At 28.7% G+C, this 19,942-nt stretch overlaps 1 protein-coding gene and 1 long non-coding RNA gene across 2 annotated transcripts; both read left to right on the top strand.

Moving 5' to 3' along the window:
- The first annotated feature begins 1,861 nt into the window (after positions 1–1,861).
- Positions 1,862–9,291, top strand: LOC136074245 (uncharacterized). The gene is made up of 7 exons (XM_065786551.1): positions 1,862–1,942; positions 2,017–2,073; positions 2,147–2,203; positions 2,278–2,334; positions 2,408–2,477; positions 5,730–5,993; positions 8,491–9,291. Exons 1-7 carry the CDS (start codon positions 1,862–1,864, stop codon positions 8,853–8,855), a joined length of 951 nt encoding a protein of 316 aa, XP_065642623.1. The 3' UTR covers positions 8,856–9,291.
- A 5,584-nt stretch (positions 9,292–14,875) lies between these two features.
- LOC136074832 (uncharacterized) lies at positions 14,876–18,998 on the top strand. Its single transcript, XR_010635483.1, has 3 exons — positions 14,876–15,012; positions 18,398–18,612; positions 18,712–18,998. It is a non-coding gene; the product is annotated as an uncharacterized LOC136074832 (long non-coding RNA).
- Positions 18,999–19,942: the final 944 nt, after the last annotated feature.

Here is a 19,942-nt window from a genome sequence, read left to right as displayed (position 1 = left end):
GTCAGCATAGATGGAGACTTAGCAAATGAAATTGTACAAACTTTTGAAAAAAGTGAAACACTATCTGAGAATAGCTGCGATTGTTTATTTACAAAGTCCATGGGTTTGCCATGCAAACACATGTTTGCAGCTAGAAGAATTAAAAAATTGCAAATGTTCTCTGAAAATTGTATTGCTCCTAGATGGTTTAAGGAAACAGTGCAGAAAAATCATCGCATTTTTCTAACGAAGGATCAACATGATAGCCATATAAAATTTGCTAAGCTAAAGGATAAACCTTTGACCCATGTAGAAAAATATGGTCGCGCTAATCGACTTGTACAGCATTTATCTGATTTAGCAGCAGAAGGCGGATCATCACAGTTTGAATGTAGAATGAGGGTCTTGCAAAATTTAGCAAGTATTTGGGGTTCTAATAATGAAGCTATAGTAACTTCAATTCAACATCAACTTGTTGATTTTAATATACAAAATGGAGTTTCCAAGTTGGAAATAGATGATAATAAATTTCAGTCTGAACTGCATGAAAGAAAAGTAAGATGTTTACATTTTATTGGCATTTAAATTGCCAATTTGGCTGCTTTAACTTATTAAGTATTTTAGTATTCATAATTGTTTGTTTTCCAATTATAGCTTGAAATAACAGATTTCAGTGAGCAAGTTGTTGATGTTGGTAATGTTGAAGAAGTTGACAAAAACAATTTTGATCAAAACTATAAAGTAAACTGTGGTTTGTTTGACTTATTTTTTAATTATTTATTCTATGAAGGTAAATTGTTTCATTTCCAATATCAGTTTGAAAGACCAGCTTGCAGTGGTAAAGTTGAAAACAATGCAGTTCAAAACTGTATGGTATGCTTTCATTCATTTTGAAATTATTTCTTTTTTGAAGTAAAACTGTTTTATTTTCAATTATGTTTTGAAAGACAAGGTTTCAGTGGTGAAATTGAAAGCAGCTCAGTTCAAAACTATATAGTAGTAGTAGTAGTAGTAGTAGTAGTAGTAGTAGTAGTAGTAGTAGTAGTAGTAGTAGTAGTAGTAGTAGTTTGCATATAAAGACCTGTAATATTTAGACTTTTCAACCTTTCGTCATATGTCAAATTCTACAATAAAAAAAACAATTCTAGTAAACTGATGTTGCACTTTTTCTAAAGCTTTAATTTCACCTTTGAAGTAAGGAGACCAAACTGGCAATGCAAATTTAATAAGAAGCCAAAAAAATGTTGTATGTAATAACCTAAGCATATGTACATCAATATTCAAAAAAGTATTTTTCAATATTTCCATCATTTTATTTGCTTTTGAGGTACAAGCCATTATATGATCTTTCCATTTCAAGTTTGAACAAAATAAAACTCCAAGATCTCTTTTTATGTTTGTTTTTCTGAGCAATTTCCTGTCCATAGAGTATTCATACTTAATAATTTTTTTACCTAAATGCATAACTACACATTTATCAGTATTAAATTTGACAAGCCCCACCTTTGACCATTCATCAGCTTCATATAAATCTAATTGCAATAACTCAGCATTATTTTTCCTGACTAATTAACTTTGTATCATCTTTGTATCTTGATTGGGGTGTTCAGCCTGTCATCTTTGATTTTTTGAGCCACAGTATCCTTCTTTGGTTCTTCCACGCCATAAATGATTACATTGTTCTCTCTGCTCTTGATTTCAGTCTGTTGAGCAAGCAACAGTTTTTCAACAGCTAGTTGCTCAGCTGGATTACTTTTTTTTCCAGATACAACAATAACCCAACTACTGTTTTTATCCTTAGCATGGTATACTGTTTTTGATTTTCTCTATTAAATTATTTATTTTATGAAGGTAAATACTTTTATATCTAATTATTTATTTTATGAAGGTAAATACTTTTATATCTAATTATAGACATGCTTGCAGTGGTAAAGTTGAAAGTAATGCAGTTCAAAACTATATGGTATACATTTTTTCATTTTGTCCTATTAAAATTATTTATTTTCTGAAATTAAATTGTTTTATTTCCAATTATAGTTTGAAAGACCAGGTTGCAGCAGTGATGTTGAAAGCATTGCAGTTCAAAACTATACAGTATACTTTCGTTTATTTTCCCTATTAAAATTATTTATTTTATGAAGGTAAATAGTTTTATTTCCACTTACAGTTTGAAAGACCAGGTTTCAGTGGAGAAGTTGAAAGTAATGCAGTTCAAAACTATATGGTACATGTTTGCTCATTTTCTTCTTTCAAAATTATTTATTTTCTAAAGTTAAATTGTTTTATTTGCAATTATAGTTTGAAAGACCAGGTTTCAGTGGAGAAGTTGAAAGCAATACAGTTCCAAACTATATGGTATACTTTTGTTTATTTTCCTTGTTAAAATTGTTTATTTTATGAAGATAAGTTGTTTTATTTTGAATTATAGTTTGAAAGACCAGGTTGCAGTGGTGAAGTTAAAAGCAATGTAGTTCAAAACTTTATAGTTCCTTGTAAAGGTATTATAGGTTTGACAATATTTAATTCATGTAACTTTGTACATGTAACATGTAATTTTCCAAAATTGTAAATAAAAAAAAATCTGATTTAACCAAAACAAAACAGAAATAGGACAAAATCAATACATAATACAATCATTACTGTCTCTCACTCACTTTGGGCACATTTGATCTTATTACCTTTCCAAAAAACATCTTTTAAACTTGAACCAAACTGTGGTTTATTGATAAATCCATTTCAATTTCTAGTACGTCTCCACCTGTTATAAACTTTTATTTGATTTTTTGTACAATCATTTGAGGTTTAACCTAAATGTAATTCATCTGACATGTGACAGTCACTCTACACCCACATCACATGAGATGACAGTCACTCTACACCCACATCACAACTCAGCATTTCAGCTGATATACCAGGAGAACCAGCAGGCTAGCCTAATAAAGCTGTACCGACAGCTATTTCAATTCATTCCTGGTTATTAGCTCTGCTGGTCCAGTAACATTATTCACAACAGATAAAGCGTTTTCATTATGTCCATTTAGTTTAGAAATTTTTAAAAATGAGTCATCTACCTTGTTTCCAATGCAATTGTCTTTGCAATTGTTTTTCCAATTAGTATTTTAATACAGCCTTCTCCAACAATGTCTACACTTTTTCCAACGTTTTGCATTACAACTCTGAATACTTATGAGTATTTTTTCCTCTGCATCAACTATTTTTTTTCTAGCAGTATATGTTTGTTTTTCTTCTACCGGACATTTAAGCAATCTCTCACATTGAATCAAATAATTAACATTCACATTGATTCAACCTTGAACAACACATCTTTCATCAAAATGAAAGGTATACTTGCTTGCTTGCTACACATACATACTTGCTTCGGGCCAATGTTGTATTTTTGCCAGTGACTTACCTGAGGCTAGTAAGTGACTGGGGTTGATATTTGACCAGGCTCGGGACCGGGTTTGACAAAATATAGCTGGATGGCGAGGTTTTGACCGGGGTTGCATAAACATTTATGCACCCTAAAGTATATTTATTTTATTTAAAATTCATGTTATATTTTGTATATATATATGCATATATAAATATCATTATGATCAAAATAATCATCATAATCATCATTATTATCATGATGATGATCATCATTATCATTATCATCATTGTCATCATCATCATCATCTGCCAAGCTTGAGGCACTCTCCGATTGTTGTAAGGTTGCATTTCTTTCTTTGATAGAAAGAAAATAGACTAAAATAGAAATGATAGAAAATAGACTATGATAGAAATGTTCATGATGATAATGATGATCATCATCATTATTATCATCATGAGCATGATCATCATCATCAACAAGATAAAAAAGGAAGGATAAAGGCTGATGATGATAATGATCATTATTATCATCATCATCTTCATGGTGGTGATAATCATCATCATTGTCATCATCATCATCATCATCATCATCATCATCATCATCATCATCATCATCATCATCATCATCATCATCATCATCATCATCATCATCAGGCTTTAGCCTTCCTTTTTTATGCTATTTTTCTAGTATGAACAATCTAGAGCATTTTTTTTCTTAACTAAAACTCATTCATACAATATGTATGGCACTCTCTTCAAGTTTTCTTACTTCTCACTACCATTTTCTACTAAAGCTGCTACCTCTCTACATGCTGATACCTAAATTACTTTAATCCTCTCTAACAAACGTTGTTCGATACAATTTTTTTTCCAATCTATATAAGGTTATGCCTCCTTTTCTTGTCTTGCTAGTGTCACACCACACATCCATCTGGTCATCTTCTCTTTTGGCAAATACTACACCATATGAATACACCATATAAAGTTTATATAACAATGAAAACATATTGTATGCCAGCATTTCAATAAATAGCAAACATGTATATATCCATAAAATGTATGCATAAAGAGCATCTTGGAAGCTTCTTGGAAGAACTCCTTCTGGAATAAAAGTTTGGAAGCTTTTATTACTTCTCTTCAATTTTAAGACAAGCCTCACCCTACTCCACATTTTTCACCATCTTGAACAGTTGCTTTATTAAATATTAATCATTCTTTTCATCTTTTTTACAAAAACATCTATAAATGGTTCCAATTTTTCAAATCTCTAGAAAACACTTTGACTTCTCTAACTATCCTATGATTAGTCTTCACTTGGTTATTAGTTTTTTTATATAAAGGTTTTGAAATTATTAAATTATTTCTTTCTAACTGCAGTAGTAAAGTTATTCTTGAAGGCCTATCCTTTTCTTTATTTCAAGTAACTTTAAGGGTACCACAAGGTTCTATCTTTGCTCCTGTAACATTTCTTATCTACAATAACTATCTTCATGAAATCTAAAGTGGCTCTATTTGCTGACTACTCAACTTTATACTCTTGTCTTGACAAAAAATCTTCACTTTTTGATTGCTTAGAACAAGCAGCCGATTTTAAATCTGATCTCCTTTTTATAATAGCCTAATGCTTGTAGTGGCTTATGGATTAATTTCTGGACTTAAAATTCACCATTTTTGATAGACAAAAAATTATCATTTATTTACTGCAAAAAAATATTACAATATTGTTGGCAATCCTATACTGACGAATAACAACCCTCTTACTCTCAGACAAAGTCTAAAACCACATTGTTAATGTAATTAGACCTACTTTATCTGCCATGCTTGAGGCACTCTCCCATTGTTGTAAGGTTGCATTTCCTTTTTCTACAAATACGATCATGGTCAATAGTCAAAGGAGCTATCATCTCAACAAATGAGCTATCATCTCAGCAGTTAGCAAAAACTCATTCTTGACTGGCTTTTTATTCAACAAATTGCATCCTTTTACTGTATCTGTACCTTCATGTTATAAAAACTTTTATTAATCCAGCTTTTTTTCCTTGAACATCAAAAAAACCTTATAACTCATACCTATCTTCATGTTTTCTTTTCTTATGCAACTTACAACTTTTTAAGTCTTTAGATGTACGTTTCCTAGTGTTTTAACTTATTCTCTATTTTAAAGTAGCTCTTGCAATCTTGTTGGAAGTAAATTAGAGTTTAAAAATATATAAATGTAGGCCAGTATTTAATAGATAGTAAATGTAAGCATAAAACCATCAGATGTGTCTCTTGTTAACTGGCACAACAGGCAATACTGTAATTTCTTTTTGAAAGATGTTTTATGAAATAAAAACTTATAATAGAATCAATTGTTGATGATCATTTATTTCTAGAAGTTAGAAAAGAAACTGGAAAACATAAAAAAGAAATTATAAATTTCAATCAGTTGGATTGTGTAAGTAATTCAATAAAACTATCATGTGATACTGCTAAAATACCGGAGAACCAACTTGATTTCTCCCAAATTCAATTTCCATCCAAGTTTGTATCGAGAGGGCGTCCTAAGTCAATTAAAAAAAAAAATGCTGTTGGTCTACATAAAGTTCAGAAGATCTGCTTGCCTTATAAACAGAAAACTGTTAAAGAAAAAGTTCATCGTAAGTATACATTATTATTTACTTGTCAACAATCAGAAATTGAAAACAGGCTTTGGTTTAGTCAATTGATTTGATGAATTATTTAATTTACTTAAATTTTTTTTTAACTTTGCAAGTTAATCTCTATAAGAAGTCATGAGTTATATAATTATTATTATAGAAGTCACGGTAGAGAAAGTCAATAGTTTCACTAAGACTGATCTATTATATACTTTAAAATTATGAGTTTTCTCTCCAACAAAAGTTGTTAACTAGCCAACTATATTTGGACCAATTAAATTGCAAACTATATATAGACAAAACAAAATGTAACAGTTGAAAAAACTCATTAATTGAAAAGCAATTTTTCAAAAAAGTTGATGATAACTAAAATTAAAAAAATAGAGATTGCAGATAATTTGTAATATTTCACCAAGGCTTTAAGTCTTAACTCTAGGCGTCGCAATCAAGCAGAAAGATGGAGGCTGATTTTTTTTACCACTACCACTGTTAGAGAACCTTTGTACTCACCAGATATTGTTGTTCAACCCTTTGAATATATGACTGTATCCTGAGCATTATATAAGCATTTGAAAAATGACTTTCAGCTACCTTGTGTTTGATCTTTGACAAAATTGATCTCAAAAGCAAGTAAACTTTATACTGTATTGTTAATTTACAAAATACATAACAGTTTGGAAGACAAATAGAGTTATACTTTTTATTGGTTGATGAGGTTTATGTTAAGGCAACTATTACATATCATGGTGGAAAAATCTATGGTCATGCTAAGAGTGACCCTAAAAGCTTGCTGAAACACTCTTTGCTGTATTGGTTAAATGCCTATTTGCAGGATCTACATTTATTGTCAGTATGGTACCAGTATCTTATTGAGATTTAAGTTAAAGTTACTATTGCTTTTCTGCATATGTAAATGCATGAAAAATTATAAATGTGCAAAGATTTTCTGATGATGTAAGATTACATCATCCTTTGCAAGCTGTGATTTGAAGTGCTAAAGATACTTGCTTGCAACATTTATTGAAAATTAAACAAATGTTTGAAAATATGGGAGCAATTAATGGTAAAAAAAGAATAAAAACTTTTACTTTGACAACATCAGATGCAATATTACACACATTAAAAGGTTTTATAGACTTCACTAGTTTTTTACTTGAAACTATTAAAGATAATCAGTTTATTAAGCTTGGTGATTTTTTAACTGATCATTTAGAGAAAGTTCTTGGTAAATTAAGGCAGGGTGCTGGTGCATCATGTTTTATATCTGATCAGCAAGCTATTGAGAAAATGCATAATTTACCATGCCAAGTTGCTTTTGAGGTTTGATGCAGACTTTTTAGACTTGTCAGAACATTAAAATTGTGAGTGAGATTTTTGACATGTTGGTTGATTTTGTAAGATCTATGAAAGAAGATAGCAAAATGGCATGTGTTTATATTGCTAGATACATAGTTCACAAAACTGAAGTTGGTAATTCTGAAAATTTTTTTTAACATTTTGAAATGTATAGAAGTTATGTGAAAAAACTCAATAGCGGATGTTTAAAAATTCCTGGTAATATATTGTGTCAGTGGGTGTTTTTTTGTTACATTTTGTTCATGAAATTAAATTAGATTTTACTTCAATGGTTTATCAAAAAGTAGTTTGTATATGTTAATTTGGTTAATGAAATTTATTTATGTTATGTTCTTCCAAAATTAAAATCTGCAGTAAAATCTGCAGCAAATAACTATACAAAATTGGCAACGTTGCGCTCTAAAAAAGAACCTGTGCAAAAAGTATTGAAGCTGCATTTTGATTAGACAATTTTTTTTTTGTAATTGAGCAAAGAATAAAATAAATCATTTATTTTTTGTTTTCCTTTGAAATTATATGCAAAAAAAAACTGTTTTCAACCAGCCTCCTGTTTTTTGGCTCAATTGTGCGATAGCAAGGCCTGGAGTAAAGATAGCTTTGAATTTCACTAACAAAGCGATTTTTGGTAGAGGCGAAGTTAAAAAATTTTTTTGATGTTTATTTTTAAAAACTAAGAAATCATAAAGAGTAAAAAGTAATAGTGCTTTAGAACTAATGTGTTATGCGATAATAATGTTAACTGATTTGGTATTTTGTAAGTCTTTAGTTTATGGAAAGTTATAAATTACTGTGTTTATTAGTGCTTCAGAGTGTAAACTGTTGTATTTATAATTTGTATTCTGTCTTTTTTTTTAAAGTTTAGAATTCAATAGTTATGGATGTATCTATTTACATTTTTTCATCAACATTTAGATTTTCTTTTCGATGTATTGTCAATGTCCAGATTTTATTATGACAATGATTATGAATTTACTTTTGGAAACCTTTAAAAAAATCTACAAATTTAAGAAATACCTATAATTGAATTGTTCAAGTTTAATAACAAGATCACCGTTTAAAAATACTCTAACAAACTTCATAGTGTTTTTTTTACAAGAGATGATGAATTTAAATTCTAATTCCTTCTTTCCTTATTTTTTAGTTTTGTTGCGGCATTTGCTGAAAGGAGGAAGACCTAATGATGTTACAGTTGTTACACCTGCTGATACTGTAGATCTTAATTTAGATGCTAAGGATCTTCCATCATCTCTAATGAATGAGATAGTAGTTTTTGAAATTCTAAAGCCATTTCTTACAGCACAAGCGTGGAAGATTTTAAGAGCTTCTTTTTTAAAACGCAAAAAAATGAAAGTTTGGAATTGTCCAGTATGTCTTCTCAATGCTCCTACAGAATCGATTGAGTGTAGCAGTTGCCTTGAATGGTATCACTTTAATTGTGTAAAAGTAACATCCAAGATAAATAAAAATTGGTACTGTGGTACTTGTCTGTTGAATGCTGAATCATAAATTTATTGATAGTTAAAGTAGGTTATTGTTAAATTTAACAATAAACTTCATTTCTAAACATGTTTTTTATTAATATTAATTGTAATATTAAAAAGAGTTTTCTTATTTATGTATATTTATAATTACTATTTATAAAATATCTATGGAATAATTAATACTTATTCAATTTAGTTGTTTTATCTCAACAAGGTTTTAGTAGTTTTAATAATTTTAGTAGTTTATAATTTTTATTCTAAATGTTGCAGTCTTTGATGGAATGGTTAATGACGTAACAAGGTCGTTGGGGGTTTCGGTTTAGGTTTTTAGTAATAGTAGCAAAACTTAGCAGTCGGTCTAATTTACATAAAGTGATTAAATATATTAGAAATATAGTATACATGTGATGACAAAACACTAAGATTTTTTAAAAATAAATTTAAAAATACTTTCACAAATTTTCTCGACACCTTGACAGTAATACGACTGTTTTAAACTGAAATTTTATGTTTTCTTTGACAAAAGAAAATATTATTGTAGCCCCTCAGAAATTTATATTTGTTATAACTAATTTTCTACAATAAATTTATTATTATAGAAATTATTTTCAGGAGATAATGCTACTCAGTTGATGTAGCAGCACTCCCTTGCATGTTCTCCCTAAATCAGTCGATCTATGTACTGAAGCTTCCAATAATAATCTTCAGTGCATACTTCATTCAGTAGTTGTTGTGTACTATAAAGAAAATCAGGTGTTGCATTCCATTTCATATTGCATTATATCAGATGATATAATGCAATATGAAAATATGATGTACCAATGGTTGACGAGGTACAAAAATCAATTATCAATAATCTGTAGCAAAAGATACCCAGCATTGAAAACTTGATCTCCTTTTCTGATGGCTGTTTATCTCAATATAAAAACTGCAAAAACATTTTTAACCTATGTTAGCTTAAATCAGACTTCGGAATAGATGCAAAATGGGTTTTCTTTGCAATCAACCATGGAAAGCAACCTTGTAATAGTATAGGAAGAACAGTTAAACGGCTTGTAGCAAATGCTAGTTTGCAGAGAATTTCTACAAATCCAATATTGAACTCACTTGATATGTTTACATATTGCACTAACAACATCAAAGGTATAAACTTTATTTTTATTTCAAGTGAAAGTTTGGTAGAAAAAAGATTATTACAATCTGAACGATTTAAAAATGTAAAAACATTACCAGGAACTAGGGACTTTCATGAATTTATTCCTGTATATCAAAATGAAGTTAAGATGAGATACTGGAGTGATGACACTATGCCTAGTTTGACTTACAAGTTTAAAAATTGTGAGATGCAAGGTGATGTGCAAAGTTAATGTGGAATTTAAATTTATGTACCAACATGGCCCTTGAATCTTGAAAGACATTTGATTGCTTCTTTTTATCAATTATTTCTTAGAATCGACAGTTAGTGTATTAGGGTGGAGTGAATTTTAGTTTTTTTTACAATTCGTTTAGCCTGGGTGTGCAAAAGTTCTCTATTCATTTCAGAAATACTCTGGAAAAATATCAATGCTCTAGGAAATTATCTTGAGGTTCCTCAAGACCTTTAAAATTTTAATGGGTCCCTAATATTATGTAAAAAAAATATTTTCAAAAGTATGTCATGTTGGGTCTCAAAACAAGCAAAATTTTATAAAAATTTCAAAAATAACAATTATTTTATAAAAAAATTATTTAAGATTTTTTTGAAATTATAATTAAAAAAAATAAACTTTTTTCATTTTTAGTTTAAAAGGTCATTTTTTCTGAAATAAACTATAAAATAACAATATTTTTTTAAAAATAATTGTTATTTTTGAAATTTTTCTCAAGATAATTTCCTAGAGCATTGATATTTTTCCAGAGTATTTCTGAAATGAATAGACAACTTTTGCACACCCAGGCTAAACGAATTGTAAAAAAACTAAAATTTACTCCACCCTATTGTGTATATCTATGATATGTATATGATAATATTTTTCATTTGTTAAAAAAAAATTACCTAATTTTGTTTTGTTTTACAGTTCAAACAAAAACAAAAAAATATTTATAGTTCACTAATTTGTATAAAGATTTGTCAGTTCATAAAAACACGGAATTCAAAAAGTTAATGCGTTTTGATATTTAAATTTGAGTTTATTTATGTACATGCATGTCATGGAAATTGCAGTTTTACACCTAAGGGAATAGCTCTTTTTTTTTGACTAGCTCTGAGTGAAATTACCTGTTTTTAATATTTAAATATTTTAAATTGAGTTTATTAAATATGCATATTATAGTTTTACACATATAAGTGAGAACTCTTACTTTCTGGTTGTGCCTAAACATAAATATCTATCAATCTTCTGTCTCCATCTCAATATACTTTCAATCAAAAATAAAAATTAAATTTTTTAGATTAGTAAGTCAAAAAAACAGCTCAGTTTTTTTTTTTATATATTTGTATATACTTTAGGAATATAAAGTTTGGAAATATATAGATCATAACCTTTTCTGTAATCCTTTCTAAAGTAAGCATGTTTACTTTAAAAAATTTTTAAAAAATGCCGATTTACTTATATTGATTTATTAATAAATACAAAAAATTATTATTTCTTAGTATAATTTTATGGTTTAGCATCTAATAATATGTGGAAAATTTCAAATTATGAAATAATATAGTTAAGGTAACAACGTATGTGTCGACATTTACTTGTTATTAAGGACGTTGCTAGGGGATCGTGATAAGTAAAAATGTTACTAAGTTTTGAATTTCAAACTAGCATCACTTCTAAAATATTCCGATTTGTTTAAAACAAATTTGGGGAATTCTTTTTAGCGTAGTTAAGTATTTTTGTAGCAAAAATTAAGTCATTTAGAGATAGTGGGTCATTTTTTTTTTTTTGATTTTTTGTTGTTGTTTTGATACGGAATTACCCGAATCTGTTTTATGACTTCGGTAATTAGATGTATTCGGATATATTATATGGATACGGTATTTATCCATCCATCGCCGAATGTTTTTCTTAATTCTCGTTAAAATGGCTTAAGTTTTTTTTTTATTATCAACTTTATTAGTCCTAATGGTCTTTTCACAGACCACCGCCCCATATAGAATAGCATTTAACAGATTAGCTCTCCATTTCCAACCGTATCGAACGGTTTTGCGGTCGGGGTCCAAATGCTTAACCTCAACGCAATCTTTGCCTACTACGCACGGTTCATGGCTAAAATTCAGGTCAGAAAGTTTTAACCTATGCTAATTTTTTTTTTCTTAGTAATTCATCTAAATTTTTCTATATGTCCAAAAGTTTCGAATTACCTTTATCTTTATTTTGCTCTTCAGGTCAGAAAGTTTGAACCTATTCTAATTTTTTTTTCTTAGTAATTCATCTAAATTTTTCTATATGTCCAAAAGTTTCGAATTACCTTTATCTTTATTTTGCTCTTCAGGTCAGAAAGTTTGAACCTATTCTAATTTTTTTTTTCTTAGTAATTCATCTAAATTTTTCTATATGTCCAAAAGTTTCGAATTACCTTTATCTTTATTTTGCTAGGAATAGGTCTAAACATTTCTACCACCACCCGATTGTTTGGACGTATCTTTAACATTTTCTGTAAGTAATATGTCTAAACCTTCCTACCGCGTCCGAATGTTTGGACGTATCTTTAACTTTTTTCTGTTAGGAATACGTCTAAATATTTCTACCGCACCCGAATGTTTGGACGTATCTTTAACTTTTTTAGTTAGGAATACGTCTAAACCTTCCTACCGCGTCCGAAAGTTTGGACGTATCTTTAATTTTTTTTGTTAGGAATACGTCTAGACGTACCCGTAGCCACTGCGTATATATATATATATATATATATATATATATATATATATATATATATATATATATATATATATATATATATATATATAATGTAAAGAAAGAGTATAAGACTTCCTAAATAAAATTATAAATAAATAAAATTAAGACTTCTTGCTCTACCCCAACCTATCAGTCAATATTGACTGATTGGTTGGATATATTGCTTTCTATCATATCAATATTGACTGATAGGAATAGTCATATTGCCTTTTATCATAAACATAATTGTATTTCGCTTATTTATTTTTCATAAACAAGAAGTCAGGTTTATCGAATTTCTACCAAAAAATTCACATACATTCACATCTTTTAACGCATTACAAATTTTAAAAGTGCATGATATAATGAAAATTGAAAATTGTTTATTTATTCACAGCTGCCTAAACAAAAAGCTACCTCCTATTTTTAATAAATGGTTTACTCTAGGCAGTGCAATTAGCTGTCAACTTACAAGAAATTTTTGTAAAGGTGCACTTAGTGTGCAAACATATAATACAATATCCTAAGGTAAACATTCCTTTAAATACTCTGCATTAATGTACTAAAATCGATTTCAAAATTAATTAAAATCAATCCCATTTAACAACATTAAAAAATATGTCCTCAAAGCCAAATTAAAATACTACTTGTTACATTAAGATAAATAGAAATAACAGTTCTATCACTGGTGATAAAAGATATCCCACTATAGAAGATATATAAGATATAAATATGAATGTTGACTAATAGCATCTTACTGAGTGTATTGTTTATTTTATTTGCATTGTTTTTGTTTTGTTTTGTTTATGGTTGCTCTGCTCAATTAAGCTGAGCTATATGAGAGTGAACCATCCAGCATGTAGACTGTACATATATTTTGCAACTTATAACATTCTTATGTAAAACATATATATTTCTAGTAAATATATTGCCATTTGTTGTTGCTGTTGTTTTGTTGTTGTTGTTGGTACATTGGGGTGGACACTTCATGATGCAGTGTCACGCTGTAAATTGACACACTTAGTGTGTAAATTTACACATGCTAAAAGTATATCTATCAGTATATAGATGTACTAAATGTATTGAATCGTATAGAGACTTAAGAATATTTGTATAACCCTTAGCGCTATACAGTGCTCTTAAATTATAAGGTGTACAAACAAATATGTAACAAGTAACAAACCAACTTTGGCTGTTGATAGTGTAACAACTCACCAAACAAATGATTTAATAAAATATTTTAAAAAATGTTAAATAATTATACAAAATAGACTGAAAATGAATGATTTATCAGCAACTAGATGTATTTTTTTCTCCCATGAAACAGGCAATTTGTTATTTTTATTACCTCTTTAACTTATTTTGAAAAGATTATGTTTATGATATGAGCTACGTACAAATTAATTATGTGCACATTCAGTATATATCAAATCAGCAAAATACTAGAAACAGAAAAATAACAAAACAAAAATAACTTTTTTACTATATATTGAAATGATGAGTCATGTAGTTTTTTATTGAATAAATGTATTTTGTTCCTTAGATTTTATAATATTTTTCCTTTAAATTTACCAGCAATTAAGGGTAAAATTACCAGTAGCAAAATTATACATTTTCAGTTTGATTTACCTGTAAACTAGTTAACTATTATTGCAATCCCTAATAATGGAGATAAAAAGACATAGAATAAAAAGATTCTGAAAGAATATGATTTTTTTTTAATTTAGTTTTTTTTATGAATTTTCACGTTTTCAGCTTTTTAATAAAATATGCTGGGTGTTCTATTTAAAAAAATCACCCACCTATATATTCTTTTAAGTTATTTTGTTTATTTTTTTACATTATTAGTTTATGCTTCTAATAGTTTTGGCGTTGGTGATCAAGCACATAGATGATCAAACCCATGTTTTTCTTGTATTTATTAATCTCACTTGTTCTTGTATTTATTAATCTCACTTGTTTGAATGTTTTTTTGACTAATATTTGTTTGGTTAAGTTTGTTTTTAGCTTGAAGTATTTTTCCTTTTCCTATTCAATTTGTTAAATCAATATCACAAACAAAAGAAATAATACGATCCCTAATACACTTTCTATTTTTCAGGTCACTCTGCTACTAATAACATGTAAACCAGTACAATCTGCTTCATATTAACATCAGGAAGGGCATGTAGTTGTAAAAAAATGTTTCAAATAATTCATAATGGCATTAAATTGTTGCTGTAGACAACCATCGGAACCACACAAGTTTGGAAATGTTGATGTAAAACTAAAGGAAAAAATTAACTTTACATATTTGGGGGATTAGTTTGTAGGAAGGTGCCTAATGTTTTTTTATGTTGGCAAAAGTTTATTTGTTTTATCAATATGAATAAACAAAATTTTATAAATGTTAAGGTTTTATTCTTTATTATTCTAAATATAAGTTATTTTTTTGGTCTTTATGTTGTGTTTTTTTAGCATAAATACCTAAGCTGCTTTGCTTCTGTACAACATTTAAATTTCCATACCCTTACTCTGTATTAGTATTCTTAGGAATACTAACACAAAATACTTTTATTTGATTATTTACAAAGTTTTTTGCAAAAAGTTATCAGCATTTATATATAATTTTTAGAAATCAATTATAATGATAATCCTCATCATTATTTTAGCGTCCTTGTTTCTTCGCTTCTACAGGTTGCATGTTTCTTATAATGCCATTCCTCCAATATCTAAATGCCTTTAAGACCACCATTTAGTTATCTGTCCAAAGCTTGAGGTTAACAAATTTCATCCTCAAATCCGTTTTTTTTACTAAAAATCTAACTTGAACTTGCCTAATAATAGAAATTGCACCTATTGTCCCCTTCTCTGACCTAAAAACAAACAGCATTTTACTGATACAGTAGCGTGCAAAAGTTTAGAAGCACCAACTTTTTTTCATTTTTTACTGCATAACTTTTCACAAACTTTCATAAATAGACTGAAATTTTTACCAAATGTGCTCTATATTATTTCAATTTAAAATACAAGCCACACTAGTTAACATTTAGTTTTTTTCTCGAGAAAGCTACTGCGCAAAAGTTTAGAAACAACTAAATTTGATTAATATTTATTTCAAAAAGCTGAAATTTTTACTAAAATTCACAAAATAGAAATTTTTTTAACAATAAAATAGTTTTAATAAAACTCTGTATTTGGTAACATATCCACTTGCCTTTAAATCAGCATCACAACAACGAGGCATTGAATCTACTTATTTAATTATTTAATGAGTACATCCTGAGGAATATTATACCAATATTCTTTAATCAATGCAAATAAATGGTCTTTGTTAGTTGTTTTTCTACCAACTAATTGCTGGTTAATGTACTCCCAAAGATGCTCAATAGGATTGAGATCTGGGCTTTGTGAGGGCCATTCAAGAGCTTTGATTTTTTGTGATTTAAATTATTCTTTAACAGATCTGGCACAATGCTTTGGATAATTATCTTGTTGCAAGATCCATTTGCAAGTCATTTTATGTTTTGCATTGGCAGCATAACATTCTCATTGACCAGAGACTTTATATAGACATCAGTCTAAATAAACTCTCAGAACCATAAACCTTCTAAGTGATAATTGGAACCCACATTGTCATGACTAAACATACCCAAGCCATAACATTTCCTACTCCATGATTAACAGTGGGAACTGATATTTTGGATTAATTTGTCTCCTACTGGGCCCTTAACTTAATTCTGTCACTACTTTATAGCATAAACTTTGATTCATCAAAAAAAAAGAAGACTTTTGACCAGTCATTAACTGACCAACTAATGTGATCTTTTGCAAATTTTGTTCTGGTTTTTAAATTTCTTGCAGGTATTTGCGATATCTTAACTGGACAACGGCCATAGAGATTATTTTGTCGTAATTGACGTTTAGTTGTATTGACGCTACAGTTTGTGCAATGAAATTGCATTAAGTTAGACAGCAGACTAGCAAGTATTATTTTGGAATACCTTACTGATAATCTATCAGACTTTTCATTTGTAACTTTGGGTCTTCCAGAGCAAGTCTTGCTTTCAATAGTTTTGCGCAGACAAGATCTTTTCATAGTGTGACTTATTCCTGGTTTAGAAACATTGTAAAGTTCAGAAATCTGCCTGTAAGTCATTTTATTTCCCACAGCTTTTATAATTAATTCCTTTATTTCCTTTGAAACTTCCTTAGCTTTTCCGATGCTTTTAAAATATTGCAAAGTAATTGTATTATAAAATTTTACCATTATTTTGGCAATTAGTTATATTTTAATACCTTTGAAATATCTCAAAGTAATTAAGTTATTAAATTTCACCAATATTTTGACCTTAAATTTCGCTTTTGTTTACAAAAACATGATTTATTTGCGGGTATGATACTGTATCTTAACTTTTAAGTGGAAGCTTTTTCAAAAAAACAATTAAAAGTTAATTAAATTTTCAATTTAAAACTTTTGTGGTTTGTATTTTAAATTGAAATAATATAGAGCACATTTGGTAAAAATTTCAGCTTATTTATGAAAGTTTGTGAAAAGTTATGCAGTAAAAATAAAAAAAGTTGGTGTTTCTAAACTTTTGCACGCTACTGTACACAGACTGCTTCTTATATTGTTATATGTTCTTGCAATAGTTCTTTCTAAAACCTTCATCACTTGTTCAAGCAGGTTTATTACTTGATATAAACCACCCTACATTTACAAATCTTTACCATCCAACATTAATTTTTTTTATCCAACATCTTTTTTGCAGTTGTTCTGTACAACAGTGAAAAAGTTTTCCAATCATGATATGATTGCCAACCTTTAAAATTTAATAATTAGAACAGCCATGGCTTGATTTTATGCTTCAAATCACTCCGGTTTTATATTTTAACAATTTTATTGCAAAGATCTAACACATAATGAACATCCACATCCCTGAAGCTTTCAAAACCTACCTCAATTCACTGGATGGATTATCAGCCTTGTCTAACTGAACCTTTTGAATATCCTTCATTTTCCTTCACTGCTTGTTATCTTCTGGTCCTCTAATCTTATTCGCCTTCCTTGATCATTTCAAACTCTTCATTTAGCAATTTTTCAAAATGAGCCATCCAACTTGTTTTTACTTAAACTTTATTTGTATATATTTTTCCATCTAGCCCTTTACTACACCCTTTAACAAAATCTATATATTTTTTATAACTATTTGCTTCACAACTCTGAATTCTCCATTCATTTTATACCTTCTGTTTGTTTGATTGAACTTTGTATACATCTTGTTTTGCCTTGGCTTAGACTTACAATGCAAGAACCTGTCTTATGCATTCACAGACTCTTACAACATTGTATAAAATTTGTTGATTTTTGCTACAATTTTAACTAAGTATTTATTGAACTACTACGATTCTTTGTGCTGTTGATGACTTTTAACTTTTAAATTCTCCACTTTTCATGACTAAAGACCATTTAATAAGGATTTTAGGGTGTTTTTTATATTCCTATTTTAACACGAAATTTTATTTGTATTACTAATACTTTTATTTGTATTATTATTAATTAGATTATAAATTTTAAACATACATGGAGCTGTTTTGATAACCTTGGCCTGATATGGGCACCAAAAAACACAAAAAGTGTCTTGCTTTTTTGTATTTTTTTGTTTCAAATGTAGTAGTGCATAACTAGTTTATGTTTATTTTAGCTAGCTCATATTTTTAGAACAATGCGATGGATTTTAAAGTTATTACATGCCATGAACTCTTATTTAGCTACTAACTGAACGTTAGTTTAAAAAATTTTTTTGATTAATGCTGCAGAAAATTTCTTGAAACCGTTCTCATTGCTTTTTATGCAAGGTAATATTAGTTGCAATGTTTTCTTGTTAAAATTGCTGCTTAGAAGTCCTTATTGGTCTGGGTCATTAATTGAAGAGGGTATGTAACGTTTATTTAAAGTCTTTAAGTGTTTCAACTAATATATTGAAATTTACAAATTATTTTGAAAAATGTGATTCTATTTTTAAATTTTCGCAGTTCATCTACCACCTCGACAGTCGCAATCAGCATCTGTTTGTCTTCTTCATGCTATGGTTGAAGGTACTTAAGAAACAGACAATTATAATGCTTATACTTAAGTAGTTTCATTTTAAATAGCAAGTTGTTGCTCTTATTTTTACCTCTTTTTTAAACTTTCTTTTTTTCGATTGTGTTATTGTAAATCCAGAAATCAACTTAATATTGCAACCCGTATTATTTTATTATATATAATTTAGTCTGGTTATATTATCTCTATTAAGTAAAATTTATTTTGTGAAAATAAACCTGGCTTTTTTCTTTCGTTATTTTAGCCTTTAATTAAAAAAAAATTATTAAAAGCATTAAAAATACAAATTTGACACAGCATCTTGAAAATTATTTTTTTTAATATTATAACGGACTGGTCTGATGGCAAACTTTGTTAAGATAATTTATTCCGTACGTATAATTTAAATAAAAATATATAATCCGTAAAAATAATTTACCGGACTTACTCTGTACTTCTTAAGGCGAGTTTCCACTCATCCGTTTTTCAACGGGAAAGGGAAAGGAAAGGAAAAATTAATCACGTGAGCATGCGCAACAAAAGTTTTTATTTGTCAAAAGGAAAACTGCGCATGCTCACGTGATTATTTTTCCGTTCCCTTTCCCGTTCCAGTAGAAAAACGGATGAGTGGAAACTCACCTTTATGTAATGCCTCGTTAAGTTTACGAACGACTCACCCAATTTAAACATGAGGGGCAACTGCCTTGAAAATTATTACACTACCACCACCTTGAAGTTTGTGGCTTCGAACTAAATTTTTCTTTCTGTAAACATAAGTTTATAACTCTGAATAAAGAGCGCTACAAAAAATTATCTTGTTTCATAAGGCAATTATTTAAATAGAATCATATTTAAATCAAAACTAGAAACAATATTGAGCTAATTTAGTTACAATAAAAAAGCACGTTTGGCTTAAGCGGCGTAGCGATAAAACAAATGAACAGGTCATTTCAGAAAAACCTTAAGCCACTTTATTACTAAAATAAGTCAAGCACCAATTATTTTTTTTGGTTAGGTAAAAGTTCTTTTAATAAATCAAATAAATTTTTGCTAATGACTCAACTTTATACTCCTGTATTGACAAAAAGTCTTTTCTTTTCGATCGTATAGAACCGGCAGCCGATCTTGAATCTAATTTCACTTCTGTAACAGATTTATGCTTACAGTGACTTGTAAATTTTA

Source organism: Hydra vulgaris, chromosome 01 (genome assembly GCF_038396675.1).
Source record: "Hydra vulgaris chromosome 01, alternate assembly HydraT2T_AEP".
NCBI classification, from domain to species: Eukaryota; Metazoa; Cnidaria; class Hydrozoa; order Anthoathecata; family Hydridae; genus Hydra; species Hydra vulgaris.
This window is presented reverse-complemented; position numbering and strand designations above follow the sequence as displayed.

Coding starts and splice junctions, on each gene's coding strand:
- LOC136074245 (XM_065786551.1), top strand. CDS start 1,862: ATGAAGGTAAATACTTTTATATCTAATTATAGACATGCTTGCAGTGGT. Junction 1,943..2,016: donor ATGCAGTTCAAAACTATATG/GTATACATTTTT, acceptor TTCCAATTATAG/TTTGAAAGACCAGGTTGCAG. Junction 2,478..5,729: donor CTTTATAGTTCCTTGTAAAG/GTATTATAGGTT, acceptor ATTTATTTCTAG/AAGTTAGAAAAGAAACTGGA.